Source organism: Loxodonta africana, unplaced genomic scaffold (genome assembly GCF_030014295.1).
Source record: "Loxodonta africana isolate mLoxAfr1 unplaced genomic scaffold, mLoxAfr1.hap2 scaffold_29, whole genome shotgun sequence".
NCBI lineage: Eukaryota > Metazoa > Chordata > Mammalia > Proboscidea > Elephantidae > Loxodonta > Loxodonta africana.
Window position 1 is genome coordinate 899346 of NW_026975011.1, and position 19707 is coordinate 919052.

Sequence of the window (19707 nt, forward strand, 5' to 3'; positions counted from 1 at the left end):
GATGATAAATATAAGGTCAGCATGTGTCTGCCCAATTACAAATGGAACTACTGGTTTTTCCACTCACTTCGTCTAGTGATAGTGCCTGTTAGTAGCAATTCAATGAGTACAACCAGAGTTTTCACAGAAATTCTTACTTTAAATATCCAATATTATATTCAGACTATGCAACCAGATTGTTCAGACAATTCTGTCAGTGATTGAAAGATCATGATATATGTGGCATTAACTCTCCTAATTTGAAGGGCAATGCCCACTCTTTAAGTTTCTTTAATGCCATCTTCATATCCTTATTTCTCAGACTGTAGATGGCGGGATTCATGATGGGCGGCACCATAGTATAGAATACCGACACCAGCAAATCCAAGGGTGATGGTGATTTGGGTAAAGGTCGTAAATAGGCAAGAAAGCCAGAAAAGAGAAAGAGAGTCACAACAGTGAGGTGAGGCAAGCACGTGGAGAAAGCTCTAGACCTGCCTTCTCTGGATGGGATTCTCAGAACAGTGGAGAAGATGTGAATGTAAGAGATATCAATAAACACAAAACAGCCAAAACCTAACACCAGGGTGAGCCCAATGACTACTAATTCCACAGTATTATAAGAACAGGCGAGGGACAGCAGTTGTGGAACATCACAGAAGAACTGACGAATTTCAGGAGACCCACACACTGGTATGGAGAAGGTAGAAGCTGTGTGCAGAATTGCATTGAGAACTCCACTGACCCATGAGGAAGCTGCCATCTGCACACAGGCTCCATGGCTCATGATGACTTCATACCTCAGTGGGTGGCAGATGGCAACGTAGCGGTCATAAGACATCACTGTGAGTAGAGATACTTCTGTAGTGGCTGAGAGGAAGAAGAAAAATACCTGTGAAACACAGCCGAGAAATGAGATGGTGGTGTGATTAGCCAGAGAGTTTGCGATGGATTTGGGAACAGTGATGGAAATGAGGCAGAGATCCAGAAAGGACAAGTTCTGCAGGAAGAAATACATAGGGGTGTGGAGCCGATGATCCTTGCTTGTGAGAGTGATGATGAGAACGTTCCCCAGTACAGCTGCCAGGTATAGCAGCAAAAACAACACAGCATGTGAGATCTGGATCTCCCGAACATCAGAAAACCCCATTAGGAAGAACATGGTCACAGAGGTGAAGTTGTTCATTTCTCTGGGTGTTTAATCAATGACTCTAAAAAAATAAAATGAACAACTTGTGATTTAGTCAAGGGAGTTTACTCTTCTACTTTCTCAGGTTCACTTTCTCTGAAACATGTGCAGGTATTCCATGCCATACAAGAGTAACACCACCAAGTCTTCAGGAGGTAATTGAACACAAATAATCCCATTAACTGAATGACTGAAAATGGTTATCAGTCAAGTCCAAATCATCCACCTTGTCATTCTATGTTGATTAAGGCCCATATTCCACATCTAATTCAAATAGAATTTCATATACCTTGTATTGAAATATGTAGTGAGAAAGTGCACAAATTTGGGACCAGTCAGTCCTGAGTACAAATTTTAGATCAGCTGTTTACAAGCTTTGTGATCTCATATACATTTTTTGAGTATCCTTATTCAACCTACTGTGTAAGCGTTATCATTGGATCATTCTTTTGATTCAATTAAATAATTCATACACAACTTATGCATAATTACTGGATAAGAAAACACTTAACCAATATCATTTCCTCTACTCATTGCATCTTTCTTCATTATGCCAGTGTCAGGAAAAATTGTGAAAATCTTTGAAACAGGAAAAAAAGCTGAGTCTTCTCTTTAGTGGACTGGGTTATGTTTGTTATTTATTGTCTTTAAGCTATCTTACAATTGTAGAAGTTGTATAAAACTGTTAATAATAAAAATTATTGCCTATACAAATACAAACTAATTTTGTTTTAGCGGAATGCAATTGGTATTTTCTCTGTAGATAGATCCATTTTGCATCTATTTGTATTTTTTTTCAGCCATGCTTATCTGTTCTTTTATGTGTGAAATTTGATTTTGATTTTGAATATCTTACTAGCTCTCTCAATCACTAATTAATTACTTAAAATATTTGGCATGTGTTTGTTTTATATATTTTATGTTCTTTAAAAAAACTATCTTCATCTTCTGACATAGATAGCAACCACTGACACTTAGAGTCAAACCTTATGAAAGGATTTGAGATATCTTAGATGGAAACATTTGGGCAACTTATTAGGGACATGGACAACAGAAAATTATCCTCTATTCTCTACCATTTTATGTTATATTTTGTTTTACCAAAACCTGTTCCTAAATTTAGTAATCACTTCAAAGTAGAATTGAAGAATTTGAATTGTGCAGAAAAAGTATTCACATTCATTTCACCTGTCCTAAAAGTGTTCCTCTCCCAGGCAGGTTCCACAGCTTTGCTGCTGCTGGCTTCGAGGAGCTGGTCCAGTGAATCAGAGGTTTTCAGGTAAATAAAGTGTCTTTGTCTTTTTCACCACGAAAATTTTCATATATTTTTTTCTTTTAAAAGTAGGTGCCCCCTCCAAAAAAAAAGTCTTCTGCTTTTCTTTGGTTCTATCCCTGAAGCCTCCTTTGGTGATATCCTCAGCCGAAATAAGTTCTCAGCAACAATGTCAGTTTGTCTTTGATGTTCAAGTTCTTTATCTCAAAACTAAAATTGTCATAGAGAGAAATTAAAAACAGACATCTTCCTTTGATTTTATGATTTTTCTTACCCACAAAACCAAGTACTAACCATAAAAATTCCTGACCCAAAATTAATCAAGCCAGGGGTTTTTGTCACCCAAAATTGTTCACCTTTTCCTTCCTGTTTGGAGCCAGACTTATTTAATTTAAATTTCAAAAAGTGTCATGGCTGCTGGTGGGTGGAGGGGCAGAGGCCACTTTGCGACCTGACTAATATCAGTAACCAGTAGATCTCAGTAAAAGGAAGAGAGCAAGTTACGATCTATCCTGTTAAGATAAGAAAATGATTCATCTTCTATTCTTCTCTGTCCTCTTCTAGTTGTAAGCCTTACTGTAACTAGCCTATGTCTAAACATTTGCTTTTTTTTCTTTTAAATCAGAATGGTCTCCCTATATCCATATAGAATAACTACTCGGAAAAAAAATTCAAGTTTCAATTTTGTTGAGTTTTGATTATTTTTAACAATACTCTGAATTTACATTTTAATTGTTAAAAAAAACATATGTTTTCCTAACCAAAATTAAAATAAACATGTAAGATGCTCTCTATCGGGACAAGTGAGAATATACAGTATGTGCTTCCAGAGAGATGCAGGAATTAAGATATATTTCATGTAAAAAATGTGGGGCATAAAATAATTAACCTTTGACAAATGGGAAATATTTAGGAAGGAAAAAGAAAAGAGAATATCTTTTAATCCAGGCAACGTGGCTCACACCATGCCAAGCAGAACCTTGGCAGCCTGAAGGGTATGTAGGTAGAACACTCTTTAGCAAGGGTCACTAAATTGGTCTGGGGTAATGGGGAGAGGACAGTTGACAGCATGGGTGATAGGTATTTATCTAAAAAGAGAATAATTAAAGTGAAATTTTCTAGAAAGTTACTGCTCTTCATATTTAGTAACCTTTGAAAGGAAGATATTTTTAAGGTAGCGAGACAAGTCAGGATAGTATTCTGATAGTATTAAAAAAACAAACAAACTCAGTGCCATTGAGTCGATTCCGACTCATAGCGACCCTATAGTCTGATAGTATAGCTATGAGTTATTAAAAAATGGCCTGGAGTAAGAGTTCAGAATAAGAATTAAAGCAAAAGAAAAGACAGAACATCATCTAAACAAGATAAAACTGATGAATGAAATATTATTTATTGAACATAATTGAAATGAAGGTAAAAATAAAATTCTAGACACAGCGATGTGTCTATAAATTTTTCCACTTTGGCTACACAATTGAGAGGGAGGTAAAATATGCTCTCTGTGCTGGTTTCCTGTCCCTGCCCCTTTCCCATAGTGGCCTATTTTGTCCCAGCCTACCTGTGCCCTGTGCCCCAGCCTTAAAGCAAACTCTTCTGCTTATTAGAGCACAAGATGCTACAGGAAGACAGCACTGAGCAACAATCTATGTATTGGTGTCACCATTCTTCTCGAATTGGCAGCCATATGCAGGAGATGGTCTTGCTAAATGAGACAGTTCTAACCTGAGGGAAGATGGACAACACGTTTTATTTCTCCTTTATTTTTAATTATGAAGTTAAAAAAAATTATCACTGATTTGAAGAAAGTTATTTCATCACTCGTTGGCTGTCAGCTCCCTGTACCCCACTTGCCTCTGTAAGACCTCCTGCTGTGAGGGGACCACCCCTTACATTTGGTTGCCAATATAAATAACTTGGGGGACACCAATATACAGCTTGAGCTTCTCTCTTTTTTTTCTGATTATGAATTCCCTGGAACTCACTGCAGGCTCCAAGCTGTATGATTTGAAATAGTGGTCAAACACTTAACTGCCTTTGACCAATTCAAGGAAAAGTTTATTAATATATGGATTCAGATAAACCAGTTAGAACAAGTCATAATCAGAATAAAATTAAAGATTCTTAGAATTTCTCTATGTCCAGAAACAATTTTGCATTACTTTTTAAATAACCCGGAGTCTAGGTCCCTGGGTCGCAGTGAGGACATGCCTTATAGTTAACCAGGATCCTACTTCCCCACTCTAATTCTTCCTAGTTTAGCAGCCTATTGTTTTATTTTCTTCAGAATAAGAGGACCTGAGAAAAAACCCTTATTTTTATTTTGGAATGCTGGTAGAAGTCAGGGATGATTCACAGTTTGAGAAACGCACTATTGGGAAAGTGAGATCCTGACCACTCACCCTGCAATGGCCACATTCTAAGATCTGTCCATGCAGTATTTAATATAACTTACATCTGTGCTCAAAGCAACCCATTATGTGCCCATTACATTGAAGGCTTGGACCTATAGAGATTTTAAGGGATTAGCCCCACTTCACACAATGGTGGAGCTGGAATTTGAACACAGGTGACCTCACTCCAAATGCCTGGGTTCTAGTTGCTGTGCTTGAATGTTTGACACAACATTGTGGACTCAGACACGCTCAGCTGTATCTCAGCTTGTCATCGTAAAACAGCTAGTGCAAAAATGACTCCTCAACCCTCCTCAGCACGGTGCTTCTCTTTATTTAAAACAAATCTCACATCTTAATTCTTTGTATTACTGAAAAGTGGCTTTGAGTTTATTTTAATTCATAGCAAAACCATGTGACAGAGTAGAACTGTCCCCTAGGATTTTTTGGGCTATAATTTTTATAGGAACATATCGCTGCCAGGTCTTTCTCCCACGGAGGGTCTAGGTGGGTTGAAACCACCAACCTTTTCATTAGCAGTGAAGCACTTAACCATTGGGCACAGGATACACAGAAGCCCAACAGCTAGTAAGGAGCTGGTTTTGTGGGGTCCCATCCTATCTCTTCTTGTGAACTTCTAGGGGATGACACTAACAGCTGATATTCATCACATTTGTACTTTGCCCACCTACTCATATCACTTCGGAACCTCACAGCAGACCTATTATCCACACCTTAAAGATGAGAAATTGAATACTTACAAAAGTGAAGACATCTGATTAAAGTTGAAAAGGGATGTAAGGTAAAAACAAATTCAGTGCAAGGACTATCCAACCTTACCCAGGTTCTTCCATCCACATCACATGCATAGTCTTGTACCAGACAGAGTAGACTAAACTATGAACTTCTGGCCTATGTCTTCTCCCTATTTTAACGACTTCTCTTTGAGTTAAATAAGATCATACCCTGGGAATAGAACCAAATTAACCACCACATTTTCCTCAGAAGGAAAGGGACATTACAGGAATTACCTCATTTATCTCCAGAGCTCCAAGGAAATCACAAAAGATTGTTACCTGGGACCAGCATTCCTTAATATTATGATAATAAAAAATATAATTTTTCATTCTTTTGGTGAGAGTACATTTAACTCTCAGTAAACCTAATCAAGCTTTAATAATGCACAAGTCATTTATCTGAGTCCTCATTTCGTAAAATTTCCCCATTTTTATTGATATCATTGCTTACTTTAAACTTCCTGTGTTAGTAAATTTAACATCTATTGGTATCATATTTCTTGAGTATGAAAAAGTTATGTTTTTTATTTTAATTGTGGTAATGTTTTCCCCACAGGTTTTATTTAATCTAGCCAAATATACTGCTCCTTTTATTTAACGCTCTGGCTTTGGAGGGTTGCTTGAAAAGGTTTTTCTCTCCCTTGTCTGGTTTGGGTTGTACTATCAAAAAAAAAAAAAAAGATATAATTTTCTATTTTTTTAAACTCCCACTTTTTTTAAAACATATCACTCAAAGGTATTTTAATTTATTTTTCATACCAGCATTATACAATCTTAGTTTCTTCTACAGGTGATTTAAATAATATTTATTCACCATGTATGAATTTGTTTTTCTATTATATTTCACAGACATTAACTCTCTCTATATAAAAGACAATCATTGATTTATGATTTCTAACAGCCACTTACAGAATTATCTTATTACACGAACATGCTATTTTTGGTTTTCCAGATATACAATCATAATGATCTAAGAATAAAGATAATTTTGCCCTTTTAATTTTCAAGCCCATTTCAAATTTTCAAAGCTAAAGCAGTGATCAGAGGTCAATTTATAGCAAGAAATGCACACATACAAAAAAGAACAAGGGGCCAAAATCAAATAATTATCCCTATAACTTGAACAAATAGAAAGAGAGCAACAAAAGAAACCCTCAGGCACCAGAAGAAAACAAATAAAAATTAAAGCAGGGTTAAATGAAATAGAGAACAGAAAAACAATTAAAAGAATTAACAAGACCAGAGGCGGGGGCCAAGATGGCGGACTAGGTGGACGCTACCGCGGATCCCTCTTGCAACAAAGACTCGGAAAAACAAGGGAATCGATCACATACATAACAATCTACGAACTCTGAACAACAAGCACAGACTTAGAGACAGAAAACGAACAAATACGGGCAGACAGCGACTGTTTTCAGAACTAGGAGCCAGCGCACCAGGCAGGTGACCTTCGGAGCTCGATCTGGGGCAGAGCCCAGGGGGGCAGACGGCACAGAAAGGGGGCCCACCCCTTCCCCCCCGAACCCATCCCGGGAGGAAGTCTAGCAGGTTGGCGCGGGCGGCGTAGGGGCGCAGCCGGAGGGAGAAGCACCCGGGAGGCAGTGACTGATCTGGGAGGGGGGAGAACAGCGTCCCAGCTGGGGTGCCGTCCCGCCGGGAGTCAGGCGAGAAGCCGACGGGGCGCGAGCGGGGGGGGGTCAACTATATTTCCCTAAAGTGACCCCAGGGCGGGGCCCACACGTTCGTGCGGGAGGACGCACACCCAGTCCGTGCGTGTGGCACGGCACACCAGAGGGAGAAATCCCTGGAAGTGTCTGGTCTCAAAACAGGGAAAGCAGCATCCCAGACGGGGAGCCATTCCGCTGGGATCTGGGCACGCGCGCGCGCGCGGCGGGGCATGCGCGCGGGGTCCATTTTTATTACCCTGAATTGACCCAGGGGGCGGGACCACCTGGTCGTGCGAGTGACGCCCTCCCAGTTTGCGCGAGAGGTGTGGCACACCGGAAGGAGAAGTCCCCGGGAGGAACTGATTGGTCCCGAAGCGCAGAAAGTAGCGTCCCAGACGGGGTGCCGTCCTGCCGGGGCTTGGGCGCGCGCATGAGCGGGGCGTGAGCGCGGGGTCCATTTTTATTACCCTGAATTGACCCAGGGGGCGGGCCCACCTGGCCGTGCAGGTGACGCCAAACCAGTTCGCGCGAGAGGTGTGGCGCTCCCGAAGGAGAAGTCCCGGGGAGGAAGTGACTGGTTCCCGAACAGGGAAAGCAGCGTCTCAACCCGGAAGTCATCCCGCTGGGATTTGGGCGCGCGCACAGGCGGGGCATGACCGCGGGACCTAATTATAATCGCCTGAATAGACCCTGGGGGCGGGCCCACCCGTTCGTGCGGGAAACGCCCACCCAGTGCCCACGAGCAGTGCCGCGCACCGGAGGAAGCCCCCAGGAGGAAGTGACTGGTTTCCGAGCAAGGAAAGCAGTGTCCTAGCCAGGGACCCGTCCAGCCCGGATTTTGGCAAACGGGGGCGGAGCGTGAACGTGGTGTTCAGCTCTATATTCTGTGGTGCTACACTCCTAGCTCTCAGATCCCTCCCCCACTCTCCCCAGGCGACCCCATTAACATCCGAATACCTGGAGCCAGAGAGAGAATTCAGATAGGGATCTGACTGCATTTTTTTTTAGCTGACTACTTGGAAAATCTAGTTTCCCAGTGATGGCTCGGAGACAGCAGTCCATATCAAACCACATAAAGAAACAGACCATGACAGCTTCTCCAACCCCCCAAACAAAAGAATCAAAATCTTTCCCAAATGAAGATACAATCCTGGAATTATCAGATACAGAATATAAAAAACTAATTTACAGAATGCTTAAAGATATCACAAATGAAATTAGGATAAATGCAGAAAAAGCCAAGGAACACACTGATAAAACTGTTGAAGAACTCAAAAAGATTATTCAAGAACATACTGGAAAAATTAACAAGTTGCAAGAATCCATAGAGGGACAGCATGTAGAAATCCAAAAGATTAACAATAAAATTACAGAATTTGACAACGCAATAGAAAGTCAGAGGAGCTGACTCGAGCAATTAGAATGTAGACTGGGACTTCTGGAGGACCAGGGAAACAACACCAACATAGCTGAAAAAAAATCAGATAAAAGAATTAAAAAAAATGAAGAAACCCTAAGAATCATGTGGGACTCTATCAAGAAGGATAACTTGCGAGTGATTGGAGTCCCAGAACAGGGAGGGGGGACAGAAAACACAGAGAAAATATTTGAAGAACTCCTGACACAAAACTTCCCTGACATCATGAAAGACGAAAGGATATCTATCCAAGATGCTCATCGAACCCCATTTAAGATTGATCCGAAAAGAAAAACACCAAGACATATCATCATCAAACCTGCCAAAACCAAAGACAAACAGAAAATTTTAAAAGCAGCCAGGGAGAAAAGAAAGGTTTCCTTCAAGGGAGAATCAATAAGAATAACTTCAGACTACTCAGCAGAAACCATGCAGGCAAGAAGGGAATGGGACGACATATACAGAGCACTAAACGAGAAAAACTGCCAACCAAGGATCATATATCCAGCAAAACTTTCTCTGAAATATGAAGGAGAAATTAAGATATTTACAGATAAACACAAGTTTAGAGAATTTGCAAAAACTAAACCAAGACTGCAAGAAATGCTAAAGGAGATTGTTTGGCCTGATGACCAATAATATCAGGTACCAGCACAATACAAGGTCACAAAACAGAACGTCCTGATATCAACGCAACTCAAACAGGGAAAGCACAAAAACAAATTAAGACTAATTCTAAAAAATAAATAAATAAACAAAATAATACACACAACAGGAAATCATGGAAATCAATAGATAAACGATCAAAATAATCAAAAAGAGGGACTAAATATAGGAGGCATTGAACTGCCAGATGGAGAGTGATACAAGGCGAAATAGAAGGATACAAGTTAGGTTTTTACTTAGAAAAATAGGGGTAAATAAAAAGGTAACCACAAAAAGGAATATCAATTCCATAACTCAAGAAAAAAGCCAAGAAAAACGTAACGATTCAATAAACACAAAGTTAAACATTATGAAAATGAGGATCTCACAAGCTACTAAGAAAAACGTCTCAGCACAAAAAAGCATGTGGAAAAATGAAATGGCCAACAACACACATGAAAAGGCATCAAAATGACAGCACTAAAAACTTACTTATCTATAATTACGCTGAATGTAAATGGACTAAATGCACCAATAAAGAGACAGAGAGTCACGGACTGGATAAAAAAACACGATCCATCTATATGCTGCCTACAAGAAACACACCTTAGACTTAGAGACACAAACAAACTAAAACTCAAAGGATGGAAAAAAATATATCAAGCAAACAATAAGCAAAAAAGAAGAGGAGTAGCAATATTAATTTCTGACAAAATAGACTTTAGACTTAAATCCACCACAAAGGATAAAGAAGGACACTATATAATGATAAAAGGGACAATTGATCAGGAAGACATAACCATATTAAATATTTACGCACCTAATGACAGGGCTGCAAGATACATAAATCAAATTTTAACAGAATTGAAAAGTGAGATAGACACCTCCACATATATAGTAGGAGACTTCAACACACCACTTTCGGAGAAGGACAGGACATCCAGTAAGAAGCTCAATAGAGACACGGAAGACCTACTTACAACAATCAACCAACTTGACCTCATTGACTTATACAGAACTCTCCACCCAACTGCTGCAAAATATACTTTTTTTTCTAGCGCACATGGAACATTCTCTAGAATAGACCACATATTAGGGCATAAAACAAATCTTTCCAGAATCCAAAACATCGAAATATTACAAAGCATTTTCTCAGACCACAAGGCAATGAAGCTAGAAATCAATAACAGAAAAACTAGGGAAAAGAAATCAAATACTTGGAAAATGAACAATACCCTCCTGAAAAAAGACTGGGTTATAGAAGACATCAAGGAGGGAATAAGGAAAATCTTAGAAAGCAAGGAGAATGAAAATACTTCCTATCAAAACCTCTGGGACACAGCAAAAGCAGTGCTCAGAGGCCAATTTATATCGATAAATGCACACATACAAAAAGAAGAAAGAGCCAAAATCAGAGAACTGTCCCGACAACTTGAACAAATAGAAAGTGAGCAACAAAAGAATCCATCAGGCACCCGAAGAAAACAAATAACAAAAATTAGAGCTGAACTAAATGAATTAGAGAACAGAAAAACAATTGAAAGAATTAACAAAGCCAAAAGCTGGTTCTTTGAAAAAATTAACAAAATTGATAAACCATTGGCTAGACTGACTAAAGAAAAACAGGAAAGGAAACAAATAACCCGAATAAGAAACGAGAAGGACCACATCACAACAGAACCAAATGAAATCAAAAGAATCATATCAGATTACTACACAAAATTGTACGCTAACAAATTTGAAAACCTAGAAGAAAAGGATAAATTCTTGGAACAATACTACTTACCTAAACTAACACATTCAGAAGTACAACAACTAAATAGACCCATAACAAAAAAAGAGATTGAAACGGTAATCAAAAAACTCCCAACAAAAAAAAGCCCTGGCCCAGATGGCTTCACTGCAGAGTTCTACCAAACCTTCAGAGAAGACTTAACACCATTACTATTGAAGGTATTTCAAAGTATAGAAAAAGACGGAATACTACCCAACTCATTCTATGAAGCTACCATCTCCCTGATACCAAAACCAGGTAAAGACATTACAAAAAAAGAAAATTATAGACCTATATCCCTCATGAACATAGAGGCAAAAATCCTTAACAAAATTCTAGCCAATAGAATCCAACAACACATCAAAAAAATAATTCACCCTGATCAAGTGGGATTTATACCAGGTATGCAAGGCTGGTTTAATATCAGAAAAACCATTAATGTAATCCATCACATAAATAAAACAAAAGACAAAAACCACATGATCTTATCAATTGATGCAGAAAAGGCATTTGACAAAGTCCAACACCCATTCATGATAAAAACTCTTACCAAAATAGGAATTGAAGAAAAATTCCTCAACATAATAAAGGGCATCTATGCAAAGCCAACAGCCAATATCACTCTAAATGGAGAGAACCTGAAAGCATTTCCCTTGAGAACGGGAACCAGACAAGGATGCCCTTTATCACCGCTCTTATTCAACATCGTACTTGAAGTCCTAGCCAGGGCAATTAGGCTAGACAAAGAAATAAAGGGTATCCAGATTGGTAAGGAGGAAGTAAAGCTATCACTATTTGCAGATGACATGATCGTATACATGGAAAACCCTAAGAAATCCTCCAGAAAACTACTGAAACTAATAGAAGAGTTTGGAAGAGTCTCAGGATATAAAATAAACATACAAAAATCACTTGGATTCCTCTACATCAACAAAAAGAACACCGAAGAGGAAATAACCAAATCAATACCATTCACAGTAGCCCCCAAGAAGATAAAATACTTAGGAATAAATCTTACCAAGGATGTAAAAGACCTATACAAAGAAAACTATAAAACTCTGCTACAAGAAATTCAAAAGGACACACTTAAATGGAAAAACATACCCTGCTCATGGATAGGAAGACTTAACATAGTAAAAATGTCTATTCTACCAAAAGCCATTTATACATACAACGCACTTCCAATCCAAATACCAATGTCATACTTTAAGGGAATAGAGAAACAAATCACTAATTTCATATGGAAAGGAAAGAACCCCCGGATAAGCAAAACATTACTGAAAAAGAAGAAGAAAGTGGGAGGCCTCACCCTACCTGATTTCAGAACCTATTATATAGCTACAGTAGTCAAAACAGCCTGGTACTGGTACAACAACAAGCACATAGACCAATGGAACAGAATTGAGAATCCAGATATAAATCCATCCATTTATGAGCAGCTGATATTTGACAAAGGACCAGTGTCAGTCAATTGGGGAAATAATAGTCTTTTTAACAAATGGTGCTGGCATACCTGGATATCCATTTGCAAAAGAATGAAACAGGACCCATACCTCACACCATGCACAAAAACTAATTCCAAGTGGATCAAAGACCTAAACATAAAGACTAAAACGATAAAAATCATGGAAGAAAAAATAGGACAAAAAAAAAAAATTTTTTTTTTTTTTTTTACCCTAGGAGCCCTAATACAGGGCATAAACAGAATACAAAACATTACCAAAAATGATGAAGAGAAACCAGATAACTGGGAGCTCCTAAAAATCAAACACCTATGTTCATCTAAAGACTTCACCAAAAGAGTAAAAAGACCACCTACAGACTGGGAAAGAATATTCAGCTATGACATCTCAGACCAGCGCCTGATCTCTAAAATCTACATGATTCTGTCAAAAATCAACCACAAAAAGACAAACAACCCAATCAAGAAGTGGGCAAAGGATATGAACACACATTTCACTAAGGAAGATATTCAGGCAGCCAACAGATACATGAGAAAATGCTCTCGATCATTAGCCATTAGAGAAATGCAAATTAAAACTACGATGAGATTCCATCTGACACCAACTAGACTGGCATTAATTTAAAAAACACAAAATAATAAATGTTGGAGAGGCTGCGGAGAGACTGGAACTCTCATACACTGCTGGTGGGATTGTAAAATGGTACAACCACTTTGGAAATCCATCTGGCGTTATCTTAAACAGTTAGAAATAGAACTACCATACAACCCAGAAATCCCACTCCTGGGAATATACCCTAAAAATACAAGACCCTTCACACAAACAGATATATGCACACCCATGTTTATTGCAGCTCTGTTTACAATAGCAAAAAGCTGGAAGCAACCAAGATGTCCGTCAACGGATGAATGGGTAAATAAATTGTGGTATATTCACACAATGGAATACTACGCATCGATAAAGAATAGTGACGAATCTCTGAAACATTTCATAACATGGAGGAATCTGGAAGGCATTATGCTGAGCGAAATGAGTCAGTTGCAAAAGGACAAATATTGTATAAGACCACTATTATAAGATCTTGAGAAATAGAAAAAACGGAAAAGAACACATACTTTTGTGGTTACAAAGGGGGGAGGGAGGGAGGGAGGGAGAGGGCTTTTTATTGATCAATCTGTAGATGGGAACTGCTTTGGGTGAAGGGAAAGACAACACTCAAAACAAGGAAGGTCAGCCTAATTGGACAGGATTAAAAGTAAAGAGGTTTCCGAGATAAAATGAAAGCTTCAAAGGATAGCGAAGCAGGGGCTGGGGTCTGGGGAACTTGGTTTGAGAGGACTTCTAAATCAATGGGCAAAACAATTCTATTATGAAAACACTCTGCATCCCACTTTGAATTGTGGCACCTGGGGTCCTAAATGCCAACAAGCAGCCATCTAAAATACATTAATTGGTCTCAACCCACCGGGAGCAAAGGCAAAGGAAGAACACCAAGGTCACACGACAACTAAGAACCCAAGAGACAGAAAGGGCCACTTGAACCAGAGACCTACAATATCCTGAGACCAGAAGAACTAGTTGGTGCCCGGCCACAATCGATGTCTGCCCTGTCAGGGAACACAACAGACAACTCCTGAGGGAGCAGGAGACCAATGGGACGCAGACCCCAAATTCTCATTAAAAGACCACACGTAATGGTATGATTGCGACTAGAGGAATCCCAGAGACAATGCTCCCCAGAACTTCTGATGGCACAGGACAGGAACCATCCCCGAAGACAAATCATCAGGCATGAAAAGGACTGGTCAGTGCGGGGGAGAGAGATACTGATGAAGAGTTAGCTAATTAAATCAGGTGGACACGGGAGAGTGTGTTGGCAACTCTTGACTGGAGGGGGTATGGGAAGATAGAGAGAGTGGGAAGAAAGTAAAATTGGCACGAAACGAGAGACCGTAAGGGCTGACTCAATAGGGGGAGAGCAAGTGGGAGAAGGGAGTAAGATGTATGTAAACCTACATGTGACAGACTGATTGGAATGGTAAATGTTCACTTGAAGCTTAATAAAAATTAAAAAAAAAAAAAAAACTAAAAACAGGAAAAAAAAATTGTAACCAATGGCCTGGAACAATTTGTATAAAAATTGTTGAAGGGGAACCTAATTTGCTGTGGAAACTTTCACCTAAAATGCAATAAAATATTATTTAAGAAAAAAAAAAAAAAGAATTAACAAGACCAAAAGCTGGTTCTTTGAAAAAATTAACAAAATTGATAAACCATTGGCCAATCTGAAAAAGAAAAACAGGAGAGGAAGCAAATAACCTGAATAAGAACTGAGATACGTGATATTACAACAGACCTAACTGAAATTAAAAGAATCATATTGGATTACCACAAGAAACTGTACTCTAAAAAATTTGAAAACTTAGAAGAAAGGGATGAATTTCTAGAAACACGCTACCTACCTAAACTAACACAAATAGAGGTAGAACAACTAAATAAACCCATAACAAAACAAGAGATTGAAAAGGTAATCAAAAAATTCCCAACCTAAAAAAGCCCTGGCCTGGGTGGCTTCACTGCAGTATTCTGCGAAACTTTCAAAGAAGAGTTAACACCACAACTTCTAGAGGTATTTCAGAGCATAGAAAATGGTGGAATACTCCCAAACTCATTTTATGAAGCCAGCATATCCCCGACACCAAAACCAAGTAAAGACATTACAAAAAAAGAAAATTACAGACCTATATCCCTCATGAACATAGATGCAAAAATTCTCAACAAAATCCTAGCCAATAGAATTCAACAACATATCAAAAAAATAATTCACGATGACCAAGTTGGACTCATACCAGGTATACAGGGATGGTTCAACATTAGAAAAACAATTAACGTAATCCATCATATAAATAAAACAAGAGACAAGAACTACATGATCTTATCAACTGATGCAGAAAAGGCATTTAACAAACTTCAAAACCCAATTCATGATTAAAAAAACAGCAAAATAGGAATAGAAGGAAAATTCTCAACATAATAAAGGGCATTTATACAAAGCCAACAGCCAACATCATCCTAAATGGAGAGAGCCTGAAAACATTCTCCTTGAGATTGGGAACCAGACAAGGATGCCCCTTATCACCACTCTTATTCAACATTATACTGGAGTTCCTAGCCAGAGCAATTAGGCTGGATAAAGAAATAAAGGGCATCCGATTGGCAAGGAAGAAGTAAAATTATCTCTATTTGCAAATGACATGATCTTATACACAGAAAACCTAAGAAACCTCAACAAAACTACTGAAACTAAAAGAAAAGCTCTGCAAAGTGTCAGGACACAAGATACACATACAAAAATCAGTTGGATTTCTATACACCAACAAAAAGAACATCGAAGATAAAATCACCAAATCAATACCATTTACACAGGTCCCCCATAAGATACAATACTTAGGAATAAATCTTACTAGAGATGGAAAAGACTCATACAAAGAAAACTGCAATACACTTCTGCAAGAAACCAAAAGAGACCTATATAAGTGAGAAACATACCTTGCTCATGGATTGGAAGACTTAACATTATAAAAATGTCTATTCTACCAAAAGCGACCTATACATTTAATGCAACTTCGATCCAAATTCCAATGGCATTTTTTAATGAGATAGAGAAACAAATCACCAACTTCATAGGGAAGGGAAAGAGGCCCCAGATAATTAAAACATTACTGATAAAGAGGAACAAAGGCTTTACCCTACCTGATTTTAGAATCTATTATACCACCACAGTAGTCAAAACAGCCTAGCACTGGTACAACAACAGAGACATAGACCAATGGAACAGATTTGAGAATCCAGACATAAATCCATCCACATATGAGCAGTGGATATTTGACAAAGTTCCCCAAACAGTTAAATGGGGAAAAGATAGTCTTTTTTTTTAATTAACTTTTATTGAGCTACAAGTGAACGTTTACAAATCAAGTCAGTCTGTCACATATAAGTTTATAGACATCTTACTCCTTACTCCCACTTGCTCTCCCCCTAATGAGTCAGCCCTTCCAGTCTCTCCTTTCGTGACAATTTTGCCAGCTTCCAACTCTCTCTATCCTCCCATCCCCCCTCCAGACAGGAGATGCCAACACAGTCTCAAGTGTCCACCTGATATAATTAGCTCACTCTTCATCAGCATCTCTCTCCTACCACTGTCCAGTCCCTTTCATGTCTGATGAGTTGTCTTCGGGGATGGTTCCTGTCCTGTGCCAACAGAAGGTTGGGGGACCATGGCCGCTGGGATTCCTCTAGTCTCAGTCAGACCATTAAGTATGGTCTTTTTATGAGAATTTGGGGTCTGCATCCCACTGATCTCCTGCTCCCTCAGGGGTTCTCTGTTTTGCTCCCTGTCAGAGCAGTCATCGATTGTGGCCGGGCACCAACTAGTTCTTCTGGTCTCAGGATGATGTCGGTCTCTGGTTCATGTGGCCCTTTCTGTCTCTTGGGCTCTTAGTTGTCGTGTGACCTTGGTGTTCTTCATTCTCCCTTGCTCCAGGTGGGTTGAGACCAATTGATGCATCTTAGATGGCCGCTTGTTAGCATTTAAGACCCCAGACACCACATTTCAAAGTGGGATGCAGAATGTTTTCATAATAGAATTATTTTGCCAAATGACTTAGAAGTCCCCTTAAACCATGGTTCCCAAACCCCCGCCCTTGCTCCGCTGACCTTTGAAGCATTCAGTTTATCCCGGAAACTTCTTCGCTTTTGGTCCAGTCCAATTGAGCTGACCTTCCATGTATTGAGTGTTGTCTTTCCCTTCACCTAAAGCAGTTCTTATCTGCTAATTAATCAGTAATAAACCCTCTCCCTCCCTCCCTCCCTCCCCGCCTCATAACCACAAAAGTATGTGTTCTTCTCAGTTTATACTATGTCTCAAGATCTTGTAATAGTGGTCTTATACAATATTTGTCCTTTTGCCTCTGACTGATTTCGCTCAACATAATGTCTTCCAGGTTCCTCCATGTTACGAAATGTTTCACAGATTTGTCACCGTTCTTTATCGATGCGTAGTATTCCATTGTGTGAATATACCACAATTTATTTACCCATTCATCCGTTGATGGACACCTTGGTTGCTTCCAGCTTTTTGCTATTGTAAACAGAGCTGCAATAAACATGGGTGTGCATATATCTGTTTGTGTGAAGGCTCTTGTTTCTCTACGGTATATTTCGAGGAGTGGGATTTCTGGGTTGTATGGTAGCTCTATTTCTAACTGTTTAAGATAACGCCAGATGGATTTCCAAAGTGGTTGTACCATTTTACATTCCCACCAGCAGTATATAAGAGTTTCAATCTCTCCGCAACCTCTCCAACGTTTATTATTTTGGATTAATGCCAACCTTGTTGGAGGGAGATGGAATCTCATCGTAGTTTTAATTTACATTTCTCTAATGGCTAATGATCGAGAGCATTTTCTCATGTATCTGTTAGCTGCCTGAATATCTTCTTTAGTGAAGTGTGTGTTCATATCCTTTGCCCACTTCTTGATTGGGTTGTTTGTCTTTTTGTGGTTGAGTTTTGACAGAATCATATAGATTTTAGAGATCAGGTGCTGGTCGGAGATGTCATAGCTGAAAATTCTTTCCCAGTCTGTAGGTGGTCTATTTACTCTTTTGGTGAAGTCCTTAGATGACCATAGGTGTTTGATTTTTAGGAGGTCCCAGTTATCTGGTTTCTCCTTGTCATTTTTGGTAATGTTTTGTCTTCTGTTTATGCCTTGTATTAGGGCTCCTAAGGTTGGCCCTATTTTTTTCTTCCATGATCTTTATTGTTTTAGTGTTTATGTTTAGGTCTTTGATCCACTTGGAGTTAGTTTTTGTGCTTGGTGTGAGGTATGGGTCCTATTTCATTTTTTTGCAAATGGATATCCAGTTATGGCAGCACCATTTGTTAAAAATGCCATCTTTTCCCCAATTAACTGACACTAGGCCTTTGTCAAATATCAGCTGCTCATATGTGGATGGATTTTTATCTGGGTTCTCAATTCTGTTCCACTGGTCTATGTGCCTGTTGTTGTACCAATACTAGGCTGTTTTAACTACTGTGGCTGTATAATAAGTTCTGAAATCAGGTAGCGTGAGGCCTCCCACTTTCTTCTTCTTTTTCAGTAATGCTTTGCTTATCCGAGGCTTCTTTCACTTCCATATGAAGTGGGTGATTTGTTTATCACCTTAAAAAATGACATTGGAATTTGGATCGAAAGTGCATTGTATGTATAGATGGCTTTTGGTAGAATAGACATTTTTACTATGTTAAGTCTTCCTATCCATGAGCAAGGTATGTTTTTCCACTTAAGTATGTCCTTTTGAATTTCTTGTAGTAGAGCTTTGTAGTTTTCTTTGTATAGGTCTTTTACATCTTTGGTAAGATTTATTCCTAAGTATTTTCTCTTCTTGGGGGCTACTGTGAATGGTATTGATTTGGTGATTTCCTCTTCGGTGTTCTTTTTGCTGATGTAGAGGAATCCGAGTGATTTTTGTATGTTTATCTTATAACCTGAGACTCTGCCAAACTCTTCTATTACTTCCAGTAGTTTTCTGGAGGATTCCTTAGGGTTTTCTGTGTATAAAATCATGTCATCTGTAAATAGAGATAATTTTACTTCCTCCTTGCCAGTCCGGATACCCTTTATTTCTTTGTCTAGCCTAATTGCCCTGGCTAGGACTTCTAGCACAATGTTGAATAAGAGCGGTGATAAAGGGCATCCTTGTCTGGTTCCCGTTCTCAAGGGAAATGCTTTCAGGTTCTCTCCATTTAGAGTGATATTGGCTGTTGGCTTTGCATAGATGCCCTTTATTATGTTGAGGAATTTTCCTTCAATTCCTATTTTGGTGAGAGTTTATCATAAATGGGTGTTGGACTTTGTCGAATGTCTTTTCTGCATCAATTGATAAGATCATGTGGTTTTTGTCTTTTGTTTTATTTATGTGGTGGATTACATGAATGGTTTTTCTGATATTAAACCAGCCTTGCATACCTGGTATAAATCCCACTTGGTCGTGGTGAATTATTTTTTTGATGTGTTGTTGGATTCTATTGGCTAGAATTTTGTTGAGGAT

The 19707-nt window shown here is 39.0% G+C and overlaps 1 protein-coding gene across 1 annotated transcript; it reads right to left on the reverse strand.

Moving 5' to 3' along the window:
- Positions 1-99: 99 nt before the first annotated feature.
- On the reverse strand, positions 100-3996 carry LOC135229416 (olfactory receptor 14A16-like). The gene has a single exon (XM_064279006.1). It carries the CDS (start codon positions 1163-1165, stop codon positions 209-211), a length of 957 nt encoding a protein of 318 aa, XP_064135076.1. The 5' UTR covers positions 1166-3996; the 3' UTR covers positions 100-208.
- Positions 3997-19707: the final 15711 nt, after the last annotated feature.

Coding starts and splice junctions, on each gene's coding strand:
- LOC135229416 (XM_064279006.1), bottom strand. CDS start 1,165: ATGAACAACTTCACCTCTGTGACCATGTTCTTCCTAATGGGGTTTTCT.